Source organism: Hyla sarda, chromosome 6 (assembly GCF_029499605.1).
Source record: "Hyla sarda isolate aHylSar1 chromosome 6, aHylSar1.hap1, whole genome shotgun sequence".
Taxonomy (NCBI): Eukaryota; Metazoa; Chordata; class Amphibia; order Anura; family Hylidae; genus Hyla; species Hyla sarda.
Window position 1 is genome coordinate 91,091,123 of NC_079194.1, and position 27,327 is coordinate 91,118,449.

General features: G+C 44.5%; 1 protein-coding gene across 1 annotated transcript in view; it reads right to left on the minus strand.

The window, feature by feature from the left end:
* Window positions 1–3,556: 3,556 nt before the first annotated feature.
* Window positions 3,557–27,327, minus strand: part of DNAH12 (dynein axonemal heavy chain 12) — a 152,173-nt gene continuing 128,402 nt past the window's right edge. The window contains exons 67-74 of the mRNA XM_056524433.1: window positions 26,918–27,151; window positions 19,539–19,727; window positions 19,321–19,424; window positions 14,935–15,139; window positions 14,434–14,571; window positions 12,352–12,443; window positions 11,328–11,395; window positions 3,557–3,880 (exon numbers count right to left, since the gene is read on the minus strand). Of these exons, the coding sequence (XP_056380408.1) occupies window positions 3,690–3,880; window positions 11,328–11,395; window positions 12,352–12,443; window positions 14,434–14,571; window positions 14,935–15,139; window positions 19,321–19,424; window positions 19,539–19,727; window positions 26,918–27,151 (1,221 nt within the window). The 3' untranslated portion in view covers window positions 3,557–3,689. The remainder of the gene's footprint in view (window positions 3,881–11,327; window positions 11,396–12,351; window positions 12,444–14,433; window positions 14,572–14,934; window positions 15,140–19,320; window positions 19,425–19,538; window positions 19,728–26,917; window positions 27,152–27,327) is intronic.

Consider the following 27,327-nt stretch of genomic DNA (forward strand, 5'->3'; position numbering starts at 1 on the left):
GCGTCCCAGGAAGGCGGCCGAAGGGATGTGGGTGACCGTGTTCCCTGAACGCCTGAGACGGACGGAAAATGTCCAGGCCCCTGACCATATATTGTGCTCATCAAAGTTCTTCCGGTGGACGTCCGTCACCTCCCCGTATCTGCCCAACCAGGTCATAATGTCATAACAAGAAAGTGACTCGTTACGGGTCAAAACGGTCACTTTCTTTACCATACTCTGGCGAGATACTGCTTTTACAGCGGAATCTCGCCATCCGGGCTCGTTTTTCATCAGCTCATAATTAGACCAAAAGAGATCTAGTCCCTCCGGCCTAACAAAGCTGAAGTCAAACTCAGAGGAGCCGAAGGGGTGAATCAGGGCAAAGATGTCCCTAGCCCTAAAACCCATCTGGAAAAGAAGCTCCACCACCTTGCCCCTTTGGGGGCACGCATCTTCGCCTTTCCAGACCAGACGGGCCACATTCCTGCGACCTACCTCCTGCCCGGGTGTCTGGAGGGACCATACGGTCTCCCCATTCCTCTCTCGGAACGCTCCCAGACCATGTCTCTCCACCCAAAAAGACAGGTCCATCTCCTTTCCCTCTACCTGGAGCGTCCTTTCTCCTCTCTTCAGTGCCTCCAGGAGGCGCCGTTGCAACTGACCGTCACCAGATGCAGGAGGTAAAAATCCCACTGAACCCCCAGCCGCCACACTCGCATAACTCCTGGCGACCGGGGGGGCAGCCGGACCAGACACCGTCCCTATGTCCCTGCCTAGGCCACCTGTACTGCCACAAAAGCCACTACCACTCCTCCCATCTGCACCACTACCACTCCTCTCATTCACACCACTACCACTCCTCCTATTCACTCCACTATCACTCCTCCCATTCACTCCACTACCACTCCACCCATTCACACCACTACCACTCCTCCCATGTACACCACTACCACTTCTCCCATCTACACCACTACCACTCCACCCATCTGCACCACTACCACTCCTCCCATCTGCACCACTACCACTCCTCCCATCTGCACCACTACCACTCCTCCCATCTACACCACTACCACTTCCACATACACCCCTCTCATCCACAGCACTACCACTCTCATCATTCACACTCTTTGTATTTACATTGCTTTCATTTACAGTATATATGGGATCAGCAGCTGCTTCACCCACTACCTCTGGGCTGGCCTGGACGTGTTTTAGCTTGGGCTTCTTGCTCCTTCTTAGGTCACCGGCGGCTGCCGACACTGACTCCTCCTCTATACGAGACGTCACCGTAGACGTCAAATCCCGAGGCTGAGGCTGCCCCTCCGGGCGCACCTCCAACCCTCCTCCTGCCACTGATGTGCAGGGACTCCCCTCCCTATCAGGGGAGATCCCCGCAGCATCCGCGCCACACACTGCGCCCGACCGCACAGGCTCAGCAGTAGGTCCCGGTGCCTGGACACTCCCCCCCCATCTCAGGGGAGTGCCCTGCAGAGCTGGTGACATTGCTCACAATACTCGGGGAACCGCTCCCCTTGCACACTGCCGCATAACTATTGCCCACCATTAGCCCGTCCTGCTCTTCCCTACCAGCAGGACGCGTGACTGTAGCACCCGCGGCCATGTTGGATGCCGCACTGTACCCCCCGTGCTGGTCCCGTTCCACAGCAGAAGCGGGATCTGGCAGGGTGGGGGGCCCAGCAGCCTGAACCAACTTTTCAGGTGGCCCAGACTGCTTGAAAGGGGAGAAGACAAACTTCACTTGCTTCCCAGCCTTTTTCTTCTTCTTCCTTTTATTCTCCTCAGGGCCCAGGTCCTGGCCAAAACTGAAATTTTCCAGACGGGTGGGCGACTCCTGCATCACTATGGCCCGCAGGAGCCCCCCAACGACCGGGCTGCTGTCACCGCCATCACTGCTGTCACTTTCCTCTGAGGTGGTTGGTAAGGCGACTTGAGCAGGGTTAATATATTCTGCTCTTGGGGTGACAGAGGTCTTAGGGGTACACGGGGTATCACACACATCCCCCTCACTCTCATCACCCTCACTGCCGCCATCTCCCTCACCACCTTCCTCCATCTTCTCCTCTGTATCAAACAGGCATTCTTCCTCCCCCTGACTATCCTCTTCCTCCTTCACAGGGGTCTGCATGATTTTATAGCGGTCGTTATTTTTTAACTTTTCCTTAAATATGCCCGCTCCCCATACGATCTGCATTCGGGCTCTCACCACCTCCTGCTCCTCTGCCTTCAGTTCACACACCCTGGCAGCAAACTTAGCCCTCATAGCCTTGGCAGAGTTATCTGTCTGGTAGCGAGCAAACTTCAGATCTTCCCTTAACACCTTCAGCTTCTTTCCCAGCTGCTCATATTCCACCAGCTTTGCCTGCATGCGGGATCCAAAGGTGGCAAGCGACTCCCTGGGTCCCTTCACCCCCCATTGCTGGGGTTCCATAACAACAGTCCCCGAAGACATAACTGTAATTTTGATTACCGGACGCCTTGCGGTTTCCAGCGACGGACGGGGGAGTGGGCTCCACATTACTGCGGAGCCTGCTGGATCTTCTCACCCCGTCCTCGGCCGTAGCTCTCTCACTCCCATCCCCCGTCGGCCTAGTTAGAAGGGTGGAAGTCTGGGGCTCCATAGCAGGAGGTTCTCCCAAGGAGGCTGCCACCCTCCTGGGAAAAAGGCTGTAGGAAAATCTGCTTCAATCCTCTCTCTCTGGAAAGCCCTGGAAATCAGACACACCCAACAGCTGCTGTGTTCCGCAGGAAGTGCTCTCTGCTGACACCTCTGTCCATGTCAGGAACTGTTCAGGGCAGGAGAGGTTTGCTAAGGGGATTTGCTCCTGCTCTGGACAGTTCCTGATATGGACAGAGGTGTCATCAGAGAGAACTGTGGTCAGACAGAAAAGAAATTGAAAAAGAAAAGAACTTACTGTGGAGCATACAGCAGCTGATAAGTACTGGAAGGATTAAGATTTTGAAATAGAAGTAATTTACAAATCTGTTTAACTTTCAGGCCAGTTGAATAAAAAAAAAAAGTTTTCTACAAGAGTACCCCTTTAACAATGGAGCGGGGCGCTTCTCATTCATATGCCTCTGGCCCTTGTAAGAGAGCCAAAAAGAATTTGGCCATGCCCAAGCTGTCAATCACGCCTAAAATGTGAAATATATGAGGAAACTTTTCTGGTAGAAAGTAGTCATATTGTAAAATCCTGGACATCTTCTTATAGGCTTTACTTTAATGCATAAAGTGCTTTTCAAGGGGTTTTCCTATATTATTAAGTAAAGGCGTTTATGGAATATTTATATCAGATAAAAATCATTTCACTGCATATTACCACTCATGCATATATACTCAGTGTTGCAGCAATGAAAATAAAAAACGTGACCTGGCTAGTTTGTATTAACAGCATTTATGAGGGCAATTGTATGTCAGCATCTATAGAGAGTTGATTTTAAAGGAGATTTGTCTGAAAGGCCTCTCCATTTCCCACTGCACCCTAGTAACCCTGCTCAGAGGGAGGTCAATACCCAAACAGATAGGAAAATGTCAGAGAAGCAGCAAGGTAGACAATAGTAGGAGTTGGATTCTTATTTAATACACATGGAGGTGGTGGTGGGGGGGCTCTTGCTGACAGGTCACCTTTATGAGCCTTTTTTTAATTAATTAACAGACACACAGATAAAGATAAATACAGTCAGGGGATTCTTCAGTCGTCGAGTTGACAGAGAAGAGCGACACCCCTCTTAATCCAGTGCTGGACAGGCTTATCTGTTGGCAGCAGCATTGCAATGACAAAGTTGGTGGAATGTCCTGTGGTGGACAGTGTCCCCTTCCGCTCACTGGATTTGTAGATTGGACACACGTATGACTCGGTCTTTTTTATGTCAGACTTTTTATCTGAAAAGAGAAAAAAAATAGCATTAGGTGAAGTGCTGCTAAAAAATGACTGTACCCTGGAGTGTGAACAAAATGTCCACATTAGTTCACCCAGGCAGAGGGTATGGGGGAAAATATCCTTCATAACAAACATTCTTCCCTTATTGTCTTATCTTTATAATTTTTTTGTAAGGACGCACCCATCTATCTAGTGGGGGACAACTGATTACTGGGGCAAATTTCTCCATATTGGGGGACAACTGATTACTATGGGCACCTATCTACATAGTGGGGTACAACTGATTATTATGGGCACCTATCTACATATTGGGGACAACTGATTACTGGGGACACCTAACTACATATTTGGGGACAGCTGATTACTAAGGGCACCTATCTACATAATGGGGACAACTAATTACTAGGGGCATGTATATACATAGTGGGGGGACAAATGATTACTGGGGCAACTATCTTCCCTACTGGTGGCAGCTATTTACCTAATGGGGCCATTATTACGATTTAGGACACTATAATTGGGGAAAAGGTGAAGATGATATTGGAAAAGTGCAGAACCTAAGATGTTTATCTGATAGATTGTGCAAAAACAAACTGAAGTTAGAAAAAATCATCATAACGATCTGGACAAGATAGAAAAGGAAAGAATGACTGCGATCAGAGAAGACGTCACCTGTGAGTAATTGAAACATAGAAACAAAAAAACATAGAATGTGTCGGCAGATAAGAACCATTTGGCTTATCTAGTCTGCCCAATATTCTAAATACTATCAATAGCGCCTGGACCTATCTTACATGAAGAACAGCCTTATGCCTATCCCATGCATGTTTAAACTGGATGTAACTGCATTTAAATTGCCCCCATACTGTGGCAACTATATGCGGGTAATGTTGGTATGTGTACAGTGTTTTTTATTTAGTAATAGTATGGCAGAATTATTCAATCTTTAGGCAGTTGTAATATGAGGTAATGTTGGTCTATGTATGGTGGTTTTCATTCAGTAACAATATGGTGGTATTATTCAATCTTTAGCAGGGGTAATACAGTCATAGCCATAAATGTTGGCACCCCTGAAATTTTTCTAGAAAATGAAGTATTTCTAACAGAAAAGGATTGTAGTAACACATGTTTCGCTATACACATGTTTATTCCCTTTGTGTGTATTGGTACTAAACCAAAAAAGGGAGGAAAAAAAGCGAATTGGACATAATGTCACACCAAGCTCCAAAACTGGGCTGGCCAAAATTATTGGCACCCTTCACTTAATATTTGGTTGCACACCCTTTTGAAAAAATAACTGAAATCAGTCGCTTCCTATAACCATCAATAAGCTTCTTACACCTCCCGAAATGTGGGACCACTCTTCCTTTGCAAACTGCTCCAGGTCTCTCTTATTGGAAGGGCGCCTTTTCCCAACATAAATTTTAAGATCTCTCCACAGGTGTTCAATGGGATTTAGATCTGGACTCATTGCTGGCCACTTCAGAACTCTCCAGTGCTTTGTTGCCATCCATTTCTGGGTGCTTTTTGACGTATGTTTGGGGTCATTGTCCTTCTGGAAGACCCAAGATCTTGGACGCAAACCCAGCTTTCTGACACTGGGCTGTACAGTGCGACCCATAATCCATTGGTAATCCTCAGATTTCATGTTGCCTTGCACACATTCAAGGCACCCAGTGCCAGAGGCAGCAAAACAACCCCAAAACATCATTGAACCTCCACCATATTTCACAGTAGGTACAGCGTTCTTTTCTTTGTAGGCCTCATTCCGTTTTCAGTAAACAGTAGAATGATGTGCTTAACCAAAAAGCTCTTTCTTCGTCTCATCTGTCCACAAGACGTTTTCCCAGAAGGATTTTGGCTTACTCAAGTTCATTTTTGCAAAATGTAGTCTTGCTTTTTTTATGTCTCTGTGCCAACAGTGGGGTCCTCCTGGGTCTCCTGCCATAGCGTTTAATTTCATTCAAATGTTGACGGATAGTTTGCGCTAACACTGATGATCCTTGAGCCTGCAGGACAGCTTGAATATCTTTGGAACTTGTTTGGGGCTGCTTATCCACCATCCGGACTATCCTGCGTTGACACTGTTCATCAATTTTCCTCTTCCGTCCAAGCCCAGGGAGATTAGCTACAATGCCATGGGTTGCAAACTTCTTGATAATGTTGAGCACTGTGAACAAAGGCAAATCTAGATCTCTGGAGATGGACTTGTAACCTTGAGATTGTTGATATTTTTCCACAATTTTGGTTCTCAAGTCTTCAGACAGTTCTTCTCTCCTCTTTCTGTTGTCCATGCTTAGTGTGGCACACACAATGCAAAGACTAAGTGAACTTCTCTTTGTTACTGCAATCCTTTTCTGAGAGAAATTTTACGGGCGTGACTGTATATGGTAGTATTATTTGTCCCTTGTATAGTGTTACTACTGGTAATATTATCCTTGATATACTGGGTTTTATGTAGTAACAGTATAGTGATATTTTTTTTAGTGACTGTGGCGGTACTAAAGGACTCTATAGTGACAGGGATGGTTCCCCAGGACTGGCGCATAGCAAATGTGGTGCCAATATTTAAAAAGGGGTCAAAAAGTGACCCCGGGAATTCCAGGCCTGTTAGTTTAACCTCTGTTGTATGTAAATTATTTGAGGGTTTTCTTAGAGATGCTATTTTGGAGTATCCTGATAAAAATAAATGTATGACGCCATATCAGCATGGCTTTTTGAGGGATTGGTCCTGTCAAACTACCTGATAAGCTTTTATGAGCAGGTGAGCTCCAGACTGGACTGGGGCAATCGCTGGATGCCGTATATCTGGATTTTTCCAAAGCATTTGATACGGTACCATGAACAAGGTTGGTGCATAACATGAGAAGGATTGGGCTGGGGGAGAATGTGTGTCAGTGGGTAAGTAACTGTGTCAGTGATAGGAAACAGAGGGTGGTTATTAATGGTACTTAATCTGATTGGATGACTGTTACTAGTGGGGACCACAGGGGTCAGTCTTGGGTCCTGTTCTACTTAATATATTTATTAATGACCTAGTAGAGGGGTTGAATAGTAAAGTTGCAATCTTTGCAGATGATACTAAACTCTGTAAAGTGGTAAACACTATAGAGGACAGTGCACTGTTACAAATGGATCTGGATAGGTTGGAGGTTTGGGCTGGGAAGTGGCAGATGAGGTGCAACACTGATAAATGTAAGGTTATGCACATGGGGAGGAAAAATTCGGGCTGGGATTATGTATTAAATGCGAGAACACTTGGGACAACTGACGTGGAAAAGGACTTAAGAGTCTTAGTTAAAAGTAAATTTAGCTGTAGTGACCAGTGTCGGGCAGCTGCTGCCAAGGCAAATAAAATCATGGGGTGCATCAATAGGGGCATAGATGTCCACTACAAGGAAATAATTCTACCGCTGTACAAATCACTAGTCAGACCACACATAGAATACTGTCTACAGTACTGGGCACCAGTGTACAAGAACGATATAGTGGAGCTGGAGAGGGTTCAAAGACGAGCAACCAGAGTTATACGGGGAATGGGAGGACTACAGTACCCAGAAAGATTATCAGAATTAGGGTTATTTAGTTTAGAAAAAAGAAGGCTTAGGGGAGACCTAATAACTATGTATAAATATATCAGGGGACAGTACAGAGATCTCTCCCATGATCTATTTGTACCCAGGACTGTATATATAACAAGGGGGTATCCTCTACATTTAGAGGAAAGAAGGTTTCTACACCAGCACAGACGGGGGTTCTTTACTGTAAGATCAGTGAGACTGTGTAATTCTCTGCCTGATGAGGTGGTCATGGTTAACTCTGTAAGAGAGTTTAAAAGCGGCCGGGATGCATTTCTAGAGAGTAATAACATCGCTGGTTATGTATACTAGATTTATAGGGACAGAAGGTTGATCCAGGGATTTATTCTGATGCTATATTTGGAGTCGGGAAGGAATTTTTACCTCTAGTATGAGGGTTTTTGCCTTGAGAGTAAAAAGAAATGTCTTGCACCGCTAGCTGTGGGTCACTCCTCTATTATGCAATGTTGATAGACAGCGTCCAGCAAGTGTGTCGGTCTATGTGTAATATCTATCGTGGCGGTGCTCTTATCCCAGAAGAACAAGACTTCAGCATATATAAGCAATAAAGAACATGCGGGTAATGCACTTACCACCAGTCTTGATCAAGGAACTAAATCCAAGCTTTATTGAGCTTCAAAGCATGCGGATACATCCAAAAAGACAGACACACAGGGAGCAACGGTGGACAGGTGAGGCGGGGGGCGTTCACAGGCCGCCCCTGTGAGTCTGTCTTTTTGGATGTATCCGCATGCTTTGAAATTACAGCTCTGAAGCTAGGAGAACTGTGAATGCAGCTTTAGAAATGAATACTGTAACCCAAGACCAGTACAAGGTAAACAATGCTTAAGTTATTATGTAAGTTGATTCTACATATACACTGTACCATGGTGCTCAAATGTGAAGATACTATTTACGCCTCTTTTCTTTATTATCAGTATCACTAGTGACCCCACAGCTGTGAGGAGGTGATTCCATATCTATCCGCATCTATCACAGCTGATCAGAAGTATCTGTCAGTGTAGCAAATGTTAGGTAGCTTTATACAAAGGTCTGCTGAGCAAGGCTGGTTAGTTAAATTAGGGATGCTAAATGTTCCTGACGTGTACAACAACATCTATATTTAGCAACATAGAGGTTATTTAGTCTTAAAGGGGTCCTCTGAGAAAAAAAAATAACGTGATAAAAAAATACACTAGTACATCTATAAATAAACACTTTACAAATAGTTTTATTATTTGTTTAAAAATAACATAATAAAAAGCATACAGCAGGATGGTCTGCGTCATGGAGCTGAGGTCACGTCAAAGCTGGTGAAAGATTGCTGCTGTAGTTTTGCAACAGCTGAAGGCACACTGGTTGGGAAACAATGCTCTACAACATGCAGGAAACGATCGTCCAGTCAATCACTGGCTAATTTTTTGATTCAACGTGTTTCGCTGTGGGCATGCCTGATAAAGCTGCTTTCCCACAGCTAAATGCATTGCATCTTGGGAAATAAATTACCTTGATTTTTCCTTGTCTCTTCCTGCTCGTATCCCGCGCCATGTGGAGTCGGCGTCCACTTTGAAGCCATACCGATTGTCAACCGGAGGGTTGCGGATACCATACCATCTGATGCGCTTACCATTGTTGTGTATGTTGCGGCTTTTATATCTATATTTCATATTGAGAATCTCTCTTTTATTTCACCATGGAGCGCTCTCCTCTCCTCTTTTTAGATAATCACTGGCTAAGGCAGGTTACTATTACAGTGCTTCCTGCATGTCAAGAGGAAAGTAGTAAGTGCTGCTTAAAAGGGACCAGGCACCGTCAGGACAGACGTATGAGAGATTGGGGCAGGTAAGTAAAATTTAATGAGGATGGACACCCTTATGCTGGCTACAATATAAATGTGTCAGAAAACACAGTGCACTGCAGCTTGTTGCATATAGGGCCACATATGACACATTCTACTCAACGTGTCCATCATGTTGACCCTGTCCAAGAGTGAAACTGCTTTAGCAAGTCAACACCAAAAACATGGACCGTGGAGCAATGGAAAAAGGTGGCCTGGTATGATAAATCATGTTTTATTTAACATTATATGGACATCTGGGTTTGTGTGCATCGCTTACCTGTGAAAAAAAAGTGGCACCAGGATGCACTATAAGAAGGCAGCAGAGGAAGTATGATGCTCTGGGCAATGTTCTGCTTGAAAACTTTTGGTTTGCGGCTTTTATGCCCCCTATCTAAGCTACCCAATACTTCTGTTCTTGGAGAGATAAGCTTTACACCAGAGGTGTCTAGCAAGTCTTCCCTTTCCTCTCTTTATTCAGAATACACAACCTTTTGGCAGAGCCAAGCATTCATGTGTATGGGTACCTAAACAATCACACAACACCTAAATTGAATCAGGGACCAAGTTAGATTTCAGCATGTCAATGTATAATGCTGGGCATTATATAATGTATGAGAACAGGCACAAGGTGACCTGAGAAAAACTTACATATAGGTGCTCATCATCCTCAGCTGCCATTAAAGAAGTAGCACATTGCTCCTGATGTGCATCTGACCCAACAGAGTAAAACACGGAACAAGAAATAAATCTTACACTGGCAGAAAGTGGGAACAGCTGAAGGGTCACCCACTTGTTCTGTACTAAGACAACGTTCTATATCTAACATTGAGGTTTTGCCAGCTGGATCTAGAGAGTACAGTAATGTTCTCACTGTGGACGTCTTCCAGATTCTTAATCAACAAATTCTTGTCTTATATTGTACTGCACAATGTCCTGTGAAATACAAGACCAGTGTGGGATCTTATTTATGTTAATCAGCGCTCAAGTAAGGTCAGAGGGTCTAATGAAGGAGATGTCAAACTGGAGGATTCTATTATACAGTAGCAACAAAGTGCAGCGTAGAATTAGGACCCGTTAAAGGTAAATTGGACAAAGATGATACAAGAATTGATGGATTGATAGAAAAAATATTAGTGATATAAGATTTTGTAATAGTTAAAAATAACTTTGAAAAGGAATCTATTACTGTGTATCACCTCCAGAAACTGTGGTTATGGCTGGATAGGTGAAACAATGCTGATTCCAAATACGTATTATTGATCTCTGCACTCACTGGCCTTCTCCTGCAGATGGGCAGCCATAGGTCTATATGCTGAAGTGCTTAGTTCTTCTTGTTAGGGTACGTTCACATCTATACCACCGCAGTATGTCAGGAGATATGCTTAAAACATACCTAACCCTATACTTTGGTATACGCATAGACTTCCATTAAGTAATAGTTACCAAAGTATGCCAGTTTGGACCTGTTTTTGTCCCCTGTACATTTGTGTATGATTTTTTGTTGGATAGAAAGTTCTGCATCCTGCATACCAAAGTTTTCCAATAGAAGTGTATTGCAAACGTATGGTGTGGTATAGGTGTCCTGGAGACTTCAAGCCTGCGCTGTCCCTGCTATGCATGTAACTGCCCTGCACCCCGTGTGTGCCCTTATGTTCAAGGAGAACTTTACATCGGTCAGAACCAATGTAAGGGAGGAGGGATGGTGGCAGCAGAGACATGGAGGTGCCCAGGTGTCAAAGGGTAGAATGGCTACAAAGTGCACCTCTCCTGCTGGAGGCCAAGCAAATCTACAGATTCCATAGACAGTCTATTTATCTCATCAAGAATAATGGAGCAATCCATTTCTTCTGTGGTGATGCTGGAAGTGAACAGGACATTTGCTGTCTGATTTCCATCCAGATCATGCGGGGTCTCAGCAGTGGTACACTTATGCTTGGATGGACCATCCAAAACATATTTACATTGTTAACATACCACAGTATGTACAGTATTTTAGCATATCTTTAATGATAATTTATCCTCAGAACTTACTTGGCTTTATCCAGATTATCGGTACAGAGTCAAACAGGATCTTGGGGTGCTGTTCTGCAAGTACTCCACTGTTAAAAACAGATATGTAAAACCTTCAATACATTGTCTATTAGTCATTTGAATTACACAAACAATCTGCTATAAATAAATTAATGGAAAATTATACATTAGATTTATGAAGAAATTTTCATTGTATCTGTTTTTTTAACATCTTTTTATTAACACCATACAGATATTGGCTTCACAGAAAAGGAGAAAAAAACGTACAGCTCTCGGCCATAACAGGATATAACATCTTTGTGGCTCTGCAATATTTTACAACAAACAGTATGTAAGCCTTGGGCCCAAATCGTAGTACTGTAGCAGTATTTAACCAAACATATACCTCCCCCCCCCCTTTCCTGGCAGTCATACACCCCTCTGAATCAATTGTCTCCCTAAAGGTCCCCATAAAGCCACCATATTATACCATTCTGTTTATTGAAATACAGACATTAAAGTGTAGCTCTCATTAGCAAAAACTTTTCATATAATGTAGAAAGTAACATCATATGTATATTTGTGTTATACATTGGTTACAAATGTGTATATTTTTGTCTCAACAGGTATTGCCTATGTGTTTCTGTGAGGAGTCCATATACAGACAGGCGAACAAGCAGGACTCAATGACACGCTCCCGGATCACACAGGCAGATGATTGACAAGCCAGGAGCCTGCACAGAGCCCTGCTTGTCCCGCCCACACTTCCTGAAGTGGATTGCTGCTAAGAGCATACATGCAGGACACACGGGCAAAGCAGGAGGCTCACTCTAGGGATGGTCATCAGCGCATCCGCAGTATAAAATACGCTGCGGATGCGCTACGTGTGATCCTTCCCATAGCATGTTTTTCTGGCCACACCCTTTCTCTCCTAATTTACAGAAGTGTATTTTACATTTTTCTTTTTGTATGAATTTTGTCTTCACCTTTCAAGACTAATATAAAACATCAGTGTATAAACTCTTAATAACTTGTAGTCACTGACCTCTTTCTGTCCCAGCGTGCACCGTCTAGAAACAACCCAATAACGTAAACTCCATCTTCTGGTGATGTGTCAGAAGTGTCCACAGGTATAACCTGGTCAAAATTAGCTCTATTAGTTTATGGCTATTCTACTATTAACCACTATTATATTGCTTAAAAAACATAACATGGTATTTAACACACAATACTCAGATGCTAAGCTGTAAATGTTATCTATAGGTCACAATCATTCAGTTTCTTAGACTGATTTTCTATACTATTACACTACACAAGACACATCATTCACAACACAACAGTCACATTTTGTATTTTTCAAATTTATATAGCTGTATGAGGGCTTGTTTTTTCGCCCGGATGAGTTGTATTCTTCACTTTTATGAATTTGGGATTCATAAAACTTAATGATTATATTTTTTTGTTAATGTTTTTTTGGCCTCGTTGACAAGATTATAAAGGGGCAGGCATTGGCAGAACAAAGTTCCCAAAACCCATACTTACCTCTCCAATTGCTCCCAGTCCAATGTTACCACTGAACTTGACTGCCCAAAGGAAGTGATGAGCTGAGATGAGCATGCTTTTTTCTTACAATTAAAAAAAAATAAAAAACTGCCCTGTCATTGACTACCCCTTGGCCACAAAACCCCTTTAACTTGGTATTCCAATACTTTAAAACGTATCCAGTACTTCTTGACTGATCCCACCCCCCGCAATCTTCAGAACAGGGCCCGCCCCGGCTGTCCCTGGGCATGAAGTGGTGTGTCAGCACATGCTACATGCATTTTCAATGGGAGCGCTGGAGACACACTAGCGATGTACTCGATGCGTCACGACTGGGCTCTGTTCTAGAGATTGCGGGGAATCTCAGCAGTCGGACCCCTTCGTAAAAACGTATTCACTATCCTGCAGATAAGGGATACCTTTTTAAATACTAGAGTACCTCTTTAACTCTTTTCTCAGTCAATTAGAAAGGAAGCAAAAAGAGGACCACATGGGGTACCTACTGCATTGAACGAGATAACCGTACAGGAGGTAGGAGTTTGTATGAACTGCTCACCTGGAGCATAAATTAATATGCATATAACCAACATAAATGGGGTCCAGGATAATGTCTCTGAAGTGCTGCCCAGACCGCTGGGACCCCCTTCCCCAGTGATATTCTGCCATGCACCCTGGCTCCGCCCATGCACGGAGAGACCAGAGCAGTGACAGCTATGTCCCCCTCCATGCATCTCTATGGGAGAGCCAGAGATACAGTACTCGTGTACCTCCAGCACTCCCACAGAGAAGCGTGAAGGAAGTCGTGTCGACCGCCGCTTCCATGCATGGGGAGAGCCGGGGTGCCAGGCAGGAGATGGCAGAGGGGCCTGACCGCTGGGACACTTATCCTCTATCACTAGGCGGTTTAAATAACATATTAACTTTGATAAAATGAGCGTTACGATTGCAAGGGTAAAAATGTATGTGTATTTTTTAACAGTTTTGCAAAGTTTTATTTTATTTTTTATGGTGAGCAGTTTATTATATTTCATACCAACCTTTATTGTTTTAGTCCCTCCAAATTCTAAGGCTATATTTCTAGGCCCTCCATTTTGGACAGCATATAGGATGGCAGACCTTTTGGTCTTTTGTTAAGCTTCTGGCTGCCATGGGAACTCTTATGTACCCCATAATTTTGTTGCAGAACGCTGATGGGTTGAGCGGAAGCTGCGTCCTTCTTTTTAAACACCTAGATGCACTGACAACAGTATTTAAGATGTATAATGTCTAGGGTAGGAATCGCCTTGTGTTCCAGCTATGTCAGCAGTATCACACAGCAGGCCCCTACTACTGATGGCATGGGCACGGCTTCTGTGTCTGTGCCACCCACTGGACCTAACTGTATGTCTATTTGCAGAAATGCGCTGTTAAAATGGACGTACAGTTATGTCCATTTGCTTGAAGGGGTTAAACTGAAAAGTTGCTGCAAAGAGAACACCATGGTAAACGTGAAATATCATGTTGCCATTGTTTTCCACTGTCTATGACATTAGTTTATAAGGTGAGTAACAAATTCTTATAGACCCATGTACTTTAGGCAACTCACCTGAAATTCATAGCCTAGTAAATCAATAGGGATTCTGTATTTCCTGGCATAATTCTGCATGGCACCAGTCAGAAACGCTTGTGTGAAGAAGAATCCTGACAGCCAAAAGACATGAGGCTTCCCACAATCAAACCAGGTCTACAAAGAAACCAGAAACATATAGCGGTAGAGGTGATATTGCATGAAATTTGGATTCTATACTACTGTAATTCTTTGGAATTGTATAAAACAGTGGTCTAAAGATGTTGCCCTCCAGATGTTGCAAAACTTCAACTCCCAGCATGCCCGGACAGCCAACGGCTGTCCGGGCATGCTGGAAGTTGAAGTTTTGCAACATCTGGAGGGCCACAGTTTGAGACCACTGGTATAAAATGAAACATACTCATACATTGCTATAATATACTGCAGTGGTCTCCAGACTGTGGCCATCCAGATGTGGCAAAACTACAACTCCCAGCATGACAGTGATTGGTTGGGGTCTCAGCAAGGACTCGAACTCACCTGTAGGAATTTAAGCCGCGCAAGAAAATCAATGACATAACTTCCGAGAGGTTTTAGACTGGGATAAGACCGCTTTGCCCATGTTTCAGGAACCTTCCCTACAATTAAGCTGCCAGACAGGGCTTCCAGTTCTGAGTCCATAACAACCAGCCCCTTGATTGCTTTCTGAAGATTCTGTAAAGTTGTCCTTATGGTACGGATTAAGCTGGAAAAATAAAAGAAATCTTCTATAGATATTCAATCATTCACAACATTATTTATAAAGTTTCGGACACCCTGTCTACATGGCTCAACTTTTACGAAGGAAAGGACATATCTTCAGCAGACACATCTATGTATCTTTCCAGATGAAAACAGCACTCCAATAAAAGGAAGGATGCCAGGACCCGTTTATGGTCCATTTCAACTAAGAAATAATGTGTCAGTATGTCAGGGATACAATGAAACATAGAGGCTTATGAACAAAGTCCCATTGAGGAACTGAAATGTTGCTTGCTGAAGTATGAGACAATAAAAGGACAACTATATTTCCCTGTCTCTCTGGAGTACTCCTGTATGGATTCTTTATTTATCTACTAGCAGAGTACCCGGTGTTGCCCAGTCTTCCTACCTAAACCTTGTGGGAGAGAAACAGCAACAATGATGCTCTTGTCCTTATATCCCATTCTCATTTCCCGGTCTCTTATTTCGACCTTATATCCAATCCTCATATCCTGACCTTACATGCTGTCCCTATATCCCGTCCTCATATCCTGACCTTACATGCTGTCCCTATATCCCGTCCTCATATCCTGACTAGAGATGAGCGAACTTACAGTAAATTCGATTCGTCACAAACTTCTCGTCTCGGCAGTTGATGTCTTATCCTGCATAAATGAGTTCAGCTTTCAGGTGCTCCCGTGGGCTGGAAAAGGTGGATACAGTCCTAGGAGACTCTTTCCCAGGACTGTATCCACCTTTTCCAGCGCACCGCAGCACCTGAAAGTTGAACTCATTTATGCAGGATAAGTCATCAACTGCCGAGCCGAGAAGTTCGTGATGAATCGAATTTTGTAAGTTCGCTCATCTCTAATCCTGACCTTATATGTTGTCCCTATATCCCCGTCCTCATATGCTGTCCTCATGTGGGGCTGAGCTGCGATGAAGAGTTTGTATGCTGAAAATAGAAGGGCATGGGCATGGCTTGAGAGGGCATGGCTTGTAAGCCAGACTGACATACTCCCCCAGAGATGCAGAGCATGCGGAGTAAGGTGAAGCTGAACTGTGATGAAAAGATTGGGGTTTAAAGGGGTACTCCGGTGGAAAACTTTTTATTTTTATCAACTGATGCCAGAAAGGTAAACAGATTTGTAAATTACTTCCATAAAAAATGCTTAATCCTTCCAGTACCTATTAGCGGCCATATACTACAGAGGAAATTCTTTTCTTTTGGGATTTCTTCTCTGTCACGACCACAGTGCTCTCTGCTGAAACCTCTGTCCATTTTATGAACTGTCAAGTGCAGCATATGTTTGCTATGGGGATTTTCTCCTGCTCTGGACAGTTCCTGACATGGACAGGGGTGTCGGCAGAGAGCACAAAAGAAAATAATTTCCTCTGTAGGATACAGCCACTAATAAGTACTGGAAGAATTAAGATTTTTTTTTATAGAAGTAATTTACAAATCTGTTTAACTTTCTGGCATCAGTTGATTTAAAAAAAAAAAAAAGTTTTTAACCGGAGTACCCCTTTAAGGACCTGCGATGTGGGTTTATCAGGTAAAAACTGTGTTTCCGGCCTTGAAGCAAAACAAAAAAGGGCAAAAAATTGAGGGGTGTGGCTTTCATGAAGGGTGTCGCTTACAGGAAGGGCACTGCTTGCAAGCAGGACTAGCACACTCACCGGGAGACACATAGCGGAGCTTGTGGAGTAAGGTACCGGAAGGTCCATAGACTTACGTGGGACTTGAGACAAAAACCCTGACCCTCGCAAATAGGGGTGGGTTCGGTTAATTTACCTATCCTATATTTTTGGTTGACATATAAGTAACCTGTGGACCAAGTTTCTGTTTCCACTTTGGGAGTGATGCAACCAATCAGATCGCTTCTTTCATTTTTTAAATAGGCCTTTGAAAAATGAAAGAAGCGATCTGATTGGTTGCTATGGACAACTCAGTAACTTTTCCTCTGGACAGGTTTTGATAAACCTCCCCCACTGAGTTTTATATGTATATATAGATTATCTATCTATTCATCTATCTATCTGAAGAAAGAGCTTTTTCCAGCTCACCCGAAACCCCATAACTATATAAAAGAAGAACCGATTGGATAGCGCAGATTAGATCGATATTGTTACCTGATTTTATGTATCCTGCACGATTGAAATAAACATGTTTTCCTAAAGAGCAATTTAATCTGCACTGGACAATTCATTCTTCTTTTAAATCTATTTTTTTTAGACTGTCTGGATTATCGGATGTCAGATTAAAGAAATGTTACTGTGTTGACAAATCACTTTCTAGTAATACAGCTTCCATCATCAACTATGACTATATTAACTGGGTACTTTTTGTGATTGAGTTCTGTTACCAATGAAAATGTGTTTGTATATATTTGATATTTTATTTTTTTAGTTATATAATACCCCCATTATATGTAAAGGTTCACAAAGTGTAAACTAGACACCAGTGTGGTGTTGTTTGAGTGTTACTTTGTGCAGCAGAATTTGTGACAAAACTATGGTGCAAAATTTTGTCGTAAAGTAAGCCAACTAATAGCTGGTCTAAATTTAGACTAAGTGTAAATTTGAGCCAGATTAACCCCTTAAGGACCAAGCCCATTTTGACCTTAAGGACCAGGCCAATTTAATTTTTGCATTTTTAGTTTTTTCCTCCTCGTCTTCTAAAAATCGTAACTCTTTTATATTTTCATCCACAGACTAGTATGAGGGCTTGTTGTTTGCATGACCAGTTGTCCTGCGTAATGAAATCACAAATTTTTACATAAAATGTATGGCGCAACCAAAAAAAATACTATTTATGTTGGGATATTAAAAAGAAAACCGCAATTTTTCTAATTTTGGAAGGTTTCGTTTTCACTCTGTAAAATTTACGGTAATAATGACATGTGTTCTTTATTCTGTGGGTCAATACGATAAAAATGATACCCATGATTATATACTTTTCTATTATTGTTGCGCTTAAAAAAATCGCAAACTTTTTAACCAAATTAGTATGTTTAAAATTCTTCTATTTTGACGACCTATAATTTTTTCATTTTTCTGTATACGTGGTGGTATGAGGGCTAATTTTTTGCGCCATGATCTGTACTTTTTATTTATACCACATTTGTGGTTATAAAACTTTTATAAATTTTTTTATTATATAATGTGCTAAAAAAGTAGCAATTTTGCGTTTTTTATTTTTACATTCGCGGCATTCACCGTACGAGATCAATACCATTATATTTTAATAGTTCGGACATTTACGCATGCGGCAATACCAAATATGTGTATTCATTTTTTTTTTCTTTACACGTTATGGGGGTAAAATGGGAAAAAGGACATTTTACATTTTTATTGGGGGAGGGGATTTTTCACATTTTTTTTTACTTTTATTTTTTACTTTTTTTACTTTCATTTTTACACTTTAATAGTCCCCATAGGGGACTATCTATAGCAATCGTTTGATTGCTAATACTGTGCAGTGCTATGCATAGGACATAGCACTGATCAGTATTATCGGTAATCTTCTGCTCTGGTCTGCTCGATCACAGACCAGAGCAGAAGACCCAGGAGATGGCCGGAGCAATGTGAGGGGACCTACGGCCGCCATGCTGGATGACCAGATCGCCGTGGCAGCGCTGCGGGCAATCCGATCATCCATTGAAAGTACGGCACTGCCGCAGATGCCGTGATCAGTACAGATAGCGCGATCGTGGATGTCCGCCATTACCAGCGGGTCCCTGGCTGCAGATAGCTGCCAGGACCTGCCGTGCATGACGCGTGCACCTGCCCGCGGTTAAATAGAAATGTACGTCATGGTCCGTTAAGTACCACGTCATCATGATGTACATTTACGTCCATTGTCGTTAAGGGGTTAATCAGCCTAAACCACTGGAACTAATCTAACACATTCTGTGACTGTCTTCACTGAGTTCACTTGTAGAATTTCTATCAGTATTTCTAGTTAAAACATGGAGTACAACTGACAGAGAAAAAATAAATAAATAAATAAAATATTTTATATATATATATATATATATAATGGAAAGATTTCTACCCATTCTTGATTTTGGCTAAACGTACTGACCAATCTACAGACCAAAATACTACATGTAAACCCAGCTTAAGTTTGCACTAAGTATTAGTAAATCTGTCCCACTATGTTACAGTCTTAAGGTCTCTTACTTGTTGAACCTCTCCATCTCTTGCACCAGCACCGTGTTCATACTCTCCTCATACAGTACTGGGTACTTCTGCAAAGCTGCCTCAATGTCAAAATCCTTGGGAAGCTGTAGAAATATGTTCAGTATTGTGATATCCTGTACAACTCACCAATTATTTGAAAAAGTTTGCACATATTTAACATCCAAATATCGTAGGAATGTATAATAATTTAAGTTTACCTTGCTGAGTATATCACTAGCTATTTCATACAGTGTATGATCACTGGCCCCCGATGACCCTCCTTGGCGACTGCCCCCCTGAGTGAGGAGCAGGGATTCAAAAATGGTCTTTGTTTGCTGCAGATCCTTTGATATGTCAACATTTTCATGTAAGCCAAACACCTCAGGATGCTGACTAAAAGGGAGTCTCTGCCAGAGCGTAAAAAAGAAGTAGGAAATTCATATATATACAGAAGGAAATCACAGACAGACAGTTAAAGGGGTAGTCCAGTGCTGAAAAACGTATAAGTTTCAGATCGCGGGGGATTCGACCGCTGGGGCCCCCGCAATCTCCTGTGCGCGACCCCGGCTCTCTGGCCAGATAGCGGGTGTCGACCACCGCACGAAGCGGCGTCCGACACGCCCCCTCAATACATTGCTATGGCAGAGCCGGAGATTGCCGAAAGCAGCGCTCCGGCTCTGCCATAGAGTTGTATTGAGGAGGTGTGTCAGCCGCCGCTTCGTGCGGTGGTCAACACGCCCCCTTCCTGCGGGCTGCTGGGGGGCCCCGTACAGGAGATGGTGGAGGGCCCCAGCGGTCAGACCCCCCGCGATCTGAAACTTATCCCCTATCCTTAGGATAGGGGATACGTTTTTAAGCACTGGATATCTCCTTTAATGGTATCCATTAGAATATTCCTCTGATAATTTGATTTAAACAGGTTATTTGGAGGTTAAATAGAAACATGAAATTATTTGCTGATTTATTCTGTCACAATTCTGCTGTCTCCTTAGCTGAAATCTCCTAGCATTCCTTTACTCAGTTTTTAACTTTCTGGAAAGTAGAGTATTTGCAGTGTACAAGCCACTGCAGAATAAGAAATGTGTCGCTCAACAAGCTTGTTGACTGTTTCCAATGGAAACCATTAGATTTCGGAATGCAGCTTTGGGCTATAATAAAAGATAAATACAAAATAAGAAACATAATAAACTTATAAAATTTGTTTTCCATGTTTTATGTAGAATATATCTATGTAGTAACTGTAAATTTGTGTTCAGAGGTGGGTCTTATAAGCCGTGCATCTGACTGTGGTCTTTGGGCCCCTTATGGCCATTGGCTATGTTGCACCACCAATATAGGAAATGGAGAGCTGTGCATTTGGCAACTGACACCTTAAAATATAATGTGATGGCAATAACAATCTTCCAACTACAAACATAGCAATAAATGTTGAATTGAAGTGACCAACCAAAATCTCTATCTTCTGGATAAATCTATTTAGAAAAGCTATTCATTTTTGTATGAAGCCTTTTGTAACAAAGGGGTTTTATTTATCATTTTAAGAACGTCTCAATGATATAAAGAGACATAATGATTTATAAAACCTTAAACTGTAACCAAGCACAATGTAGATTATACTATTCAAAAGCACTATAAAATTAAAGCTGTGCTGTGAATGGTTGGTTTCTTAGCTGAATCATACTAACACATTCACTTACAGTGGGGCAAAAAAGTATTTAGTCAGCCATCAATTGTGAAAGATCTCCCACTTAAAAAGATGAGAGAGGCCTGTAATTTTCATCATAGATATATCTCAACTATGAGAAACAGAATGAGAAAAAAACATCAATAAAATCACATTGTCTGCTTTTTAAAGAATTTATTAGCAAATTATGGTGGAAAATAAGTATTTGGTCAATAACAAAAGTTAATCTCAATACTTTGTTATGTACTCCTTGCTGGCAATGACAGAGGTCAAACGTTTTCTGTAAGTCTTCACAAGGTTTTTGTCACGATGCCGGCTGGCAGGAGGTGGATCCTCTGTGCCAGAGAGGGATTGGCGAGGACCGCGCTAGTGGACCGGTTCTAAGCCACTACAGGTTTTCACCAGAGCCCGCCGCAAAGCGGGATGGTCTTGCTGCGGCGGTAGTGACCAGGTCGTATCCACTAGCAACGGCTCACCTCTCTGGCTGCTGAAGATACTGAAGAAAGGCGAGGTACAAGGGAGTAGGCAGTAGCAAGGTCGGACGTAGCAGAAGGTCGGGGGCAGGCGGCAAGGTTCGTAGTCAGGGGAGATAGCAAAGGTACTGGTACACAGGCTATAAAACACACAATACGCTTTCACTGGCACTAAGGCAACAAGATCCGGCGAGGGAGTGCAAGGGAGGAGACTAGATATAGCCAGGGAACAGGTGGGAACCAATTAAGCTAATTGGGCCAGGCACCAATCATTGGTGCACTGGCCCTTTAAGTCTCAGGGAGCTGGCGCGCGCGCGCCCTAGAGAGCGGAGCCGCGCGCGCCAGCACATGACAGCAGGGGACGGGAACGGGTAAGTGACCTGGGATGCGATTCGCGAGCGGGCGCGTCCCGCTGTGCGAATCGCATCCCCAACGGCCATGACAGAGCAGCGCTCCCGGTCAGCGGGACTGACCGGGGAGCTGCAGGGAAAGAGACGCCGTGAGCGCTCCGGGGAGGAGCGGTGACCCGGAGCGCTAGGCGTAACAGTACCCCCCCCCTTAGGTCTCCCCTTCTCTTTATCGGGTAACTGCCTCCCCTGGGATGAGGACACCGGGAAAGGATGGAGGGATTCCTCAACGGCAGGCAGAACCGCAGGAGTAGGAATGGGGAGAGAGGGCAGAGGGCGGGACCTGGCACGGGGCAGTGTGACACCAGGACGAGGGCCATGAGGGGACACAGAAGCTTGCCTGATGGAACTGGGAGGGGGGGAGGGGCATTTCCTGTGGCAGGCAGAGTCCTTAATGACCTTAGGGGGACCAGATACAGGAGGAACCACAGAGTTACGGCAAGGGTTACTGGGAACCGGTTTTAGACAGTTCTTGGAACAAGAGGACCCCCAACTCTTGATCTCCCCAGTGGACCAATCCAGGGTTGGGGAATGAAGTTGAAGCCAGGGAAGTCCAAGGAGAATTTCCGAGGTGCAATTGGGGAGGACCAAAAGTTCAATCCTCTCGTGGTGAGATCCGATGCTCATAAGAAGGGGGTCCGTGCGGAAACGTATGGTACAGTCCAACCTGGCTCCGTTGACCGCGGAAATGTGGAGTGGCTTGACAAGACGGGTCACCGGAATACGGAATTTATTCACAAAGGAGTCCCGAATAAAATTCCCAGAAGCTCCAGAGTCCAGGCAGGCCACGGCTGAGAGGGGAGAGCTGGCTGAAGTGGAAATCCGAACAGGTACCGTGAGACGTGGAGAAGCCGACTTGGCATCAAGAGACGCCACACCCACGAGAGCTGAGTGCGAGCGTGCGTTTCCCAGACGTGGAGGACGGATTGGGCAATCCACCAGAAAATGTTCAGTACTGGCACAGTACAGACAAAGATTCTCTTCCTTACGGCGATTCCTCTCTTCCAGGGTCAGGCGAGACCGATCCACTTGCATGGCCTCCTCGGCGGGAGGCCTAGGCGCAGATTGCAGTGGAGACTGTGGGAGAGGTGGCCAGAGATCTAAGTCTTTTTCCTGGCGGAGCTCTTGATGCCTCTCAGAAAAACGCATGTCAATGCGAGTGGCTAGATGAATGAGTTCATGCAGGCTAGCAGGAGTCTCTCGTGCGGCCAGAACATCTTTAATGTTGCTGGATAGGCCTTTTTTAAAGGTCGCGCAGAGAGCCTCATTATTCCAGGATAGTTCAGAAGCAAGAGTACGGAATTGTATGGCGTACTCGCCAACGGAGGAATTACCCTGGACCAGGTTCAGCAGGGCAGTCTCAGCAGAAGAGGCTCGGGCAGGTTCCTCAAAGACACTTCGAATTTCCGAGAAGAAGGAGTGAACAGAGGCAGTGACGGGGTCATTGCGGTCCCAGAGCGGTGTGGCCCATGACAGGGCTTTTCCAGACAGAAGGCTGACTACGAAAGCCACCTTAGACCTTTCAGTAGGAAACAGGTCCGACATCATCTCCAAGTGCAGAGAACATTGCGAAAGGAAGCCACGGCAAAACTTAGAGTCCCCATTAAATTTGTCCGGCAAAGACAGGCGGAGGCTAGGAGTGGCCACTCGCTGCGGAAGGGGTGCAGGAGCTGGCGGAGGAGATGATTGCTGATGAAGTTGCGACTGAAGTTGGTGCACAATGGTGGACATTTCTGACATCTGGTGGGTTAGATGGGCGATCTGTCGGGCTTGCTGGGCGACCACCGTGGTGATATCAGAGGCAACTGGCAGGGGAACCTCAGCGGGATCCATGGCCGGATCTACTGTCACGATGCCGGCTGGCAGGAGGTGGATCCTCTGTGCCAGAGAGGGATTGGCGAGGACCGCGCTAGTGGACCGGTTCTAAGCCACTACAGGTTTTCACCAGAGCCCGCCGCAAAGCGGGATGGTCTTGCTGCGGCGGTAGTGACCAGGTCGTATCCACTAGCAACGGCTCACCTCTCTGGCTGCTGAAGATACTGAAGAAAGGCGAGGTACAAGGGAGTAGGCAGTAGCAAGGTCGGACGTAGCAGAAGGTCGGGGGCAGGCGGCAAGGTTCGTAGTCAGGGGAGATAGCAAAGGTACTGGTACACAGGCTATAAAACACACAATACGCTTTCACTGGCACTAAGGCAACAAGATCCGGCGAGGGAGTGCAAGGGAGGAGACTAGATATAGCCAGGGAACAGGTGGGAACCAATTAAGCTAATTGGGCCAGGCACCAATCATTGGTGCACTGGCCCTTTAAGTCTCAGGGAGCTGGCGCGCGCGCGCCCTAGAGAGCGGAGCCGCGCGCGCCAGCACATGACAGCAGGGGACGGGAACGGGTAAGTGACCTGGGATGCGATTCGCGAGCGGGCGCGTCCCGCTGTGCGAATCGCATCCCCAACGGCCATGACAGAGCAGCGCTCCCGGTCAGCGGGACTGACCGGGGAGCTGCAGGGAAAGAGACGCCGTGAGCGCTCCGGGGAGGAGCGGGGACCCGGAGCGCTAGGCGTAACAGTTTTCACACACTGTTGCTGGTATTTTGGCCCATTCCTCCATGCAGATCTCCTCTAGAGCAGTGATGTTTTGGGGCTGTTGCTGGGCAACACAGACTTTCAACTCCCTCCAAAGGTTTTCTATGGGGTTGAGATCTGGAGACTGGCTAGGCCACTCCAGGACCTTGAAGTGCTTCTTATGAAGGCACTCCTTCGTTGCCCGGGCGGTGTGTTTGGGATCATTGTCATGCTGAAAGACCAAGCCACATTTCATCTTCAATGCCTTTGCTGATGGAAGGAGGTTTTCACTCAAAATCTCACAATACATGGCCCCATTCATTCTTTCCTTTACACCGATCAGTCTTCCTGGTTCCTTAGCAGAAAAACAGCCCCAAAGCATGATGTTTCCACCCCCATGCTTCACAGTAGGTATGGTGTTCTTTGGATGCATTCTTTCTCCTCCAAACATGATGAATTGAGTTTTTACCAAAAAGTTCTACTTTGGTTTCATCTGATCATATGACATTCTCCCAATACTCTTCTGGATCATTCAAATGCTCTCTAGCAAACTTCAGACGGGCCCGGACATGTACTGGCTTAAGCAGGGGGACATGTCTGGCACTGCATGATTTAAGTCCCTGGCGAAGTAGTGTGTTACTGATGGTAGCCTTTGTTACTTTGGTCCCAGCTCTCTGCAGGTCATTCACTAGGTCCCCCCTTGTGGTTCTGGGATTTTTGCTCACCGTTCTTGTGATCATTTTGACACCACGGGGTGAGATCTTGCATGGAGGCCCAAATCGAGGGAGATTATCAGTGGTCTTGTATGTCTTCCATTTTCTAATAATTGCTCCCACAGTGGATTTCTTCACACCAAGCTGCTTGCCTATTGCAGATTCAGTCTTCCCAGCCTGGTGCAGGTCTACAATTTTGTTTCTGGTGTCCAATCGACTTGGCCATAGTAGAGTTTGCAATGTGACTGTTTAAGGTTGTGGACAGGTGTCTTTTATACTGATAACAAGTTCAAACAGGTGCCATTAATACAGATAACGAGTGGAGGACAGAGGAGACTCTTAAAGGAGAAGTTACAGGTCTGTGAGAGTCAGAAATCTTGCTTGTTTGTAGGTGACCAAAAACGTATTTTTCACCATAATTTGCAAATAAATTCTTTAAAAATCAGACAATGTGATTTTATGGATTTTTTTCTCATTATGTCTCTCATAGTTGAGGTATACCTATGATGAAAATTATAGGCCTCTCTCATCTTTATAAGTGGGAGAACTTGCAGAATTGGTGGCTGACTAAATACTTTTTTGAGCACCTCCAGCCATTTGGGACCAAGCTTTTTGTTGTTTGTTTAAATGTTATACTTGGAGGTGTGTAAACTCCAAAATTAATGTGCCTTGAATATCTTCAAGGCAGCATTAAGGTAGCACCTGCGAGGCTATGCACCCATATTAGCCAACTCAGGTGGGGCTTGTGACTTGCCTCCCTCCTCCCATTGCATGTGTGCTCAGTCACGCTGGAGGGTATCTGGGAGGAAGTTGTGAGTCGACTGAATGATGCCGTAATTGCCCACTGGCCCCTGTTTTGCTTATCATACACAGGTAGGATTAGCGTAGGTCCCGCGCCATTTTGAGAAACCTTGGCGTTGGTGTGCGGGCTCTGGTGTGTCCTTCATATAAGGATACACTGGCGAATGTCTCAATTGTAACATCAGTGTTGAGGGATAGCCAATGTTATTGTATACATCTACTACAGTAGTGCACCCACATTCCTGTATTGTCTTAATCTTATTGTTACACATCCACACCGTTTATTTGGTGTAGGATTCTATTGTGGAACTTGTAGTCCGCTGCAGGCATCCTCCATTGTATGCATTTTTATGCTGGGGATCGCCCCTAGCAACGGACTACAAGGGCAGGATCTGCTCCCCCAGTATAAATGCACAACCGCATTTGGGGTTGAGCACCTCCAGCCATTTGGGACCACGTTTTTTGTTGTTTAAATTTTATACTTGGAGGTGTGTAAACTCTAAAATTAATGTGCCTTGAATATCTTCAAGGCAGCATTAAGGTAGCACCTGTGAGGCTATGCACCCATATTAGCCAACTCAGGTGGGGCTTGTGACTTGCCTCCCTCCTCCCATTGTATGTGTGCTCAGTCACGCTGGAGGGTACCTGGAAGGAAGTTGTGAGTCGACCGAATGCTGCCGTAATTGCCCACTGGCCCCTGTTTTGCTTATCAAGCACAGGTAGGATTAGTGTAGGTCCCGCGCCATTTTGAGAAACCTTGGCGTTGGTGTGCGGGCTCTGGTGTGCCCTTCATATAAGGATACACTGGCGAATGTCTCAATTTTAACATCAGTGTTGAGGGATAGCCAATGTCATTGTATACATCTACCACAGTAGTGCACCCACATTACTGTATTGTCTTAAATACTTTTTTGCCCCACTGTATATAATAGAACAGTGTATCAATGATTCATAAATTCACCTTGATGAATTCAATGTAATCATCATAAGTGCCTTTAGGTGGAGCACGGTAGTTCCCACTCGGAGATAATGAATAACGTGGATTTTCCACTATATCATTATTATAAAAATCTGCCAGAGTGGTCAGTAGGAGGCGCCGATCCCAGTCATCAGTCACACGGCCTCCATAGTTGCACTCTCCGGTTAGGTATGAGATGGCCTCAAAAGGTACATGTTCATAGTCGTTCACAAAGAGCTGAAATACAAAAAAAAAGTACTATTATATTGCTACATGAAAACAAAGAGATGTACATTTATCTTTACTATAATGGTATAAATGGATGTAAACTGCCAATATAGCACCACTGAACTAACATATGCACTAAGGAGGAGATGTATCAAGCTGGTTTTGGTTTCTATTCTATTTTTCTG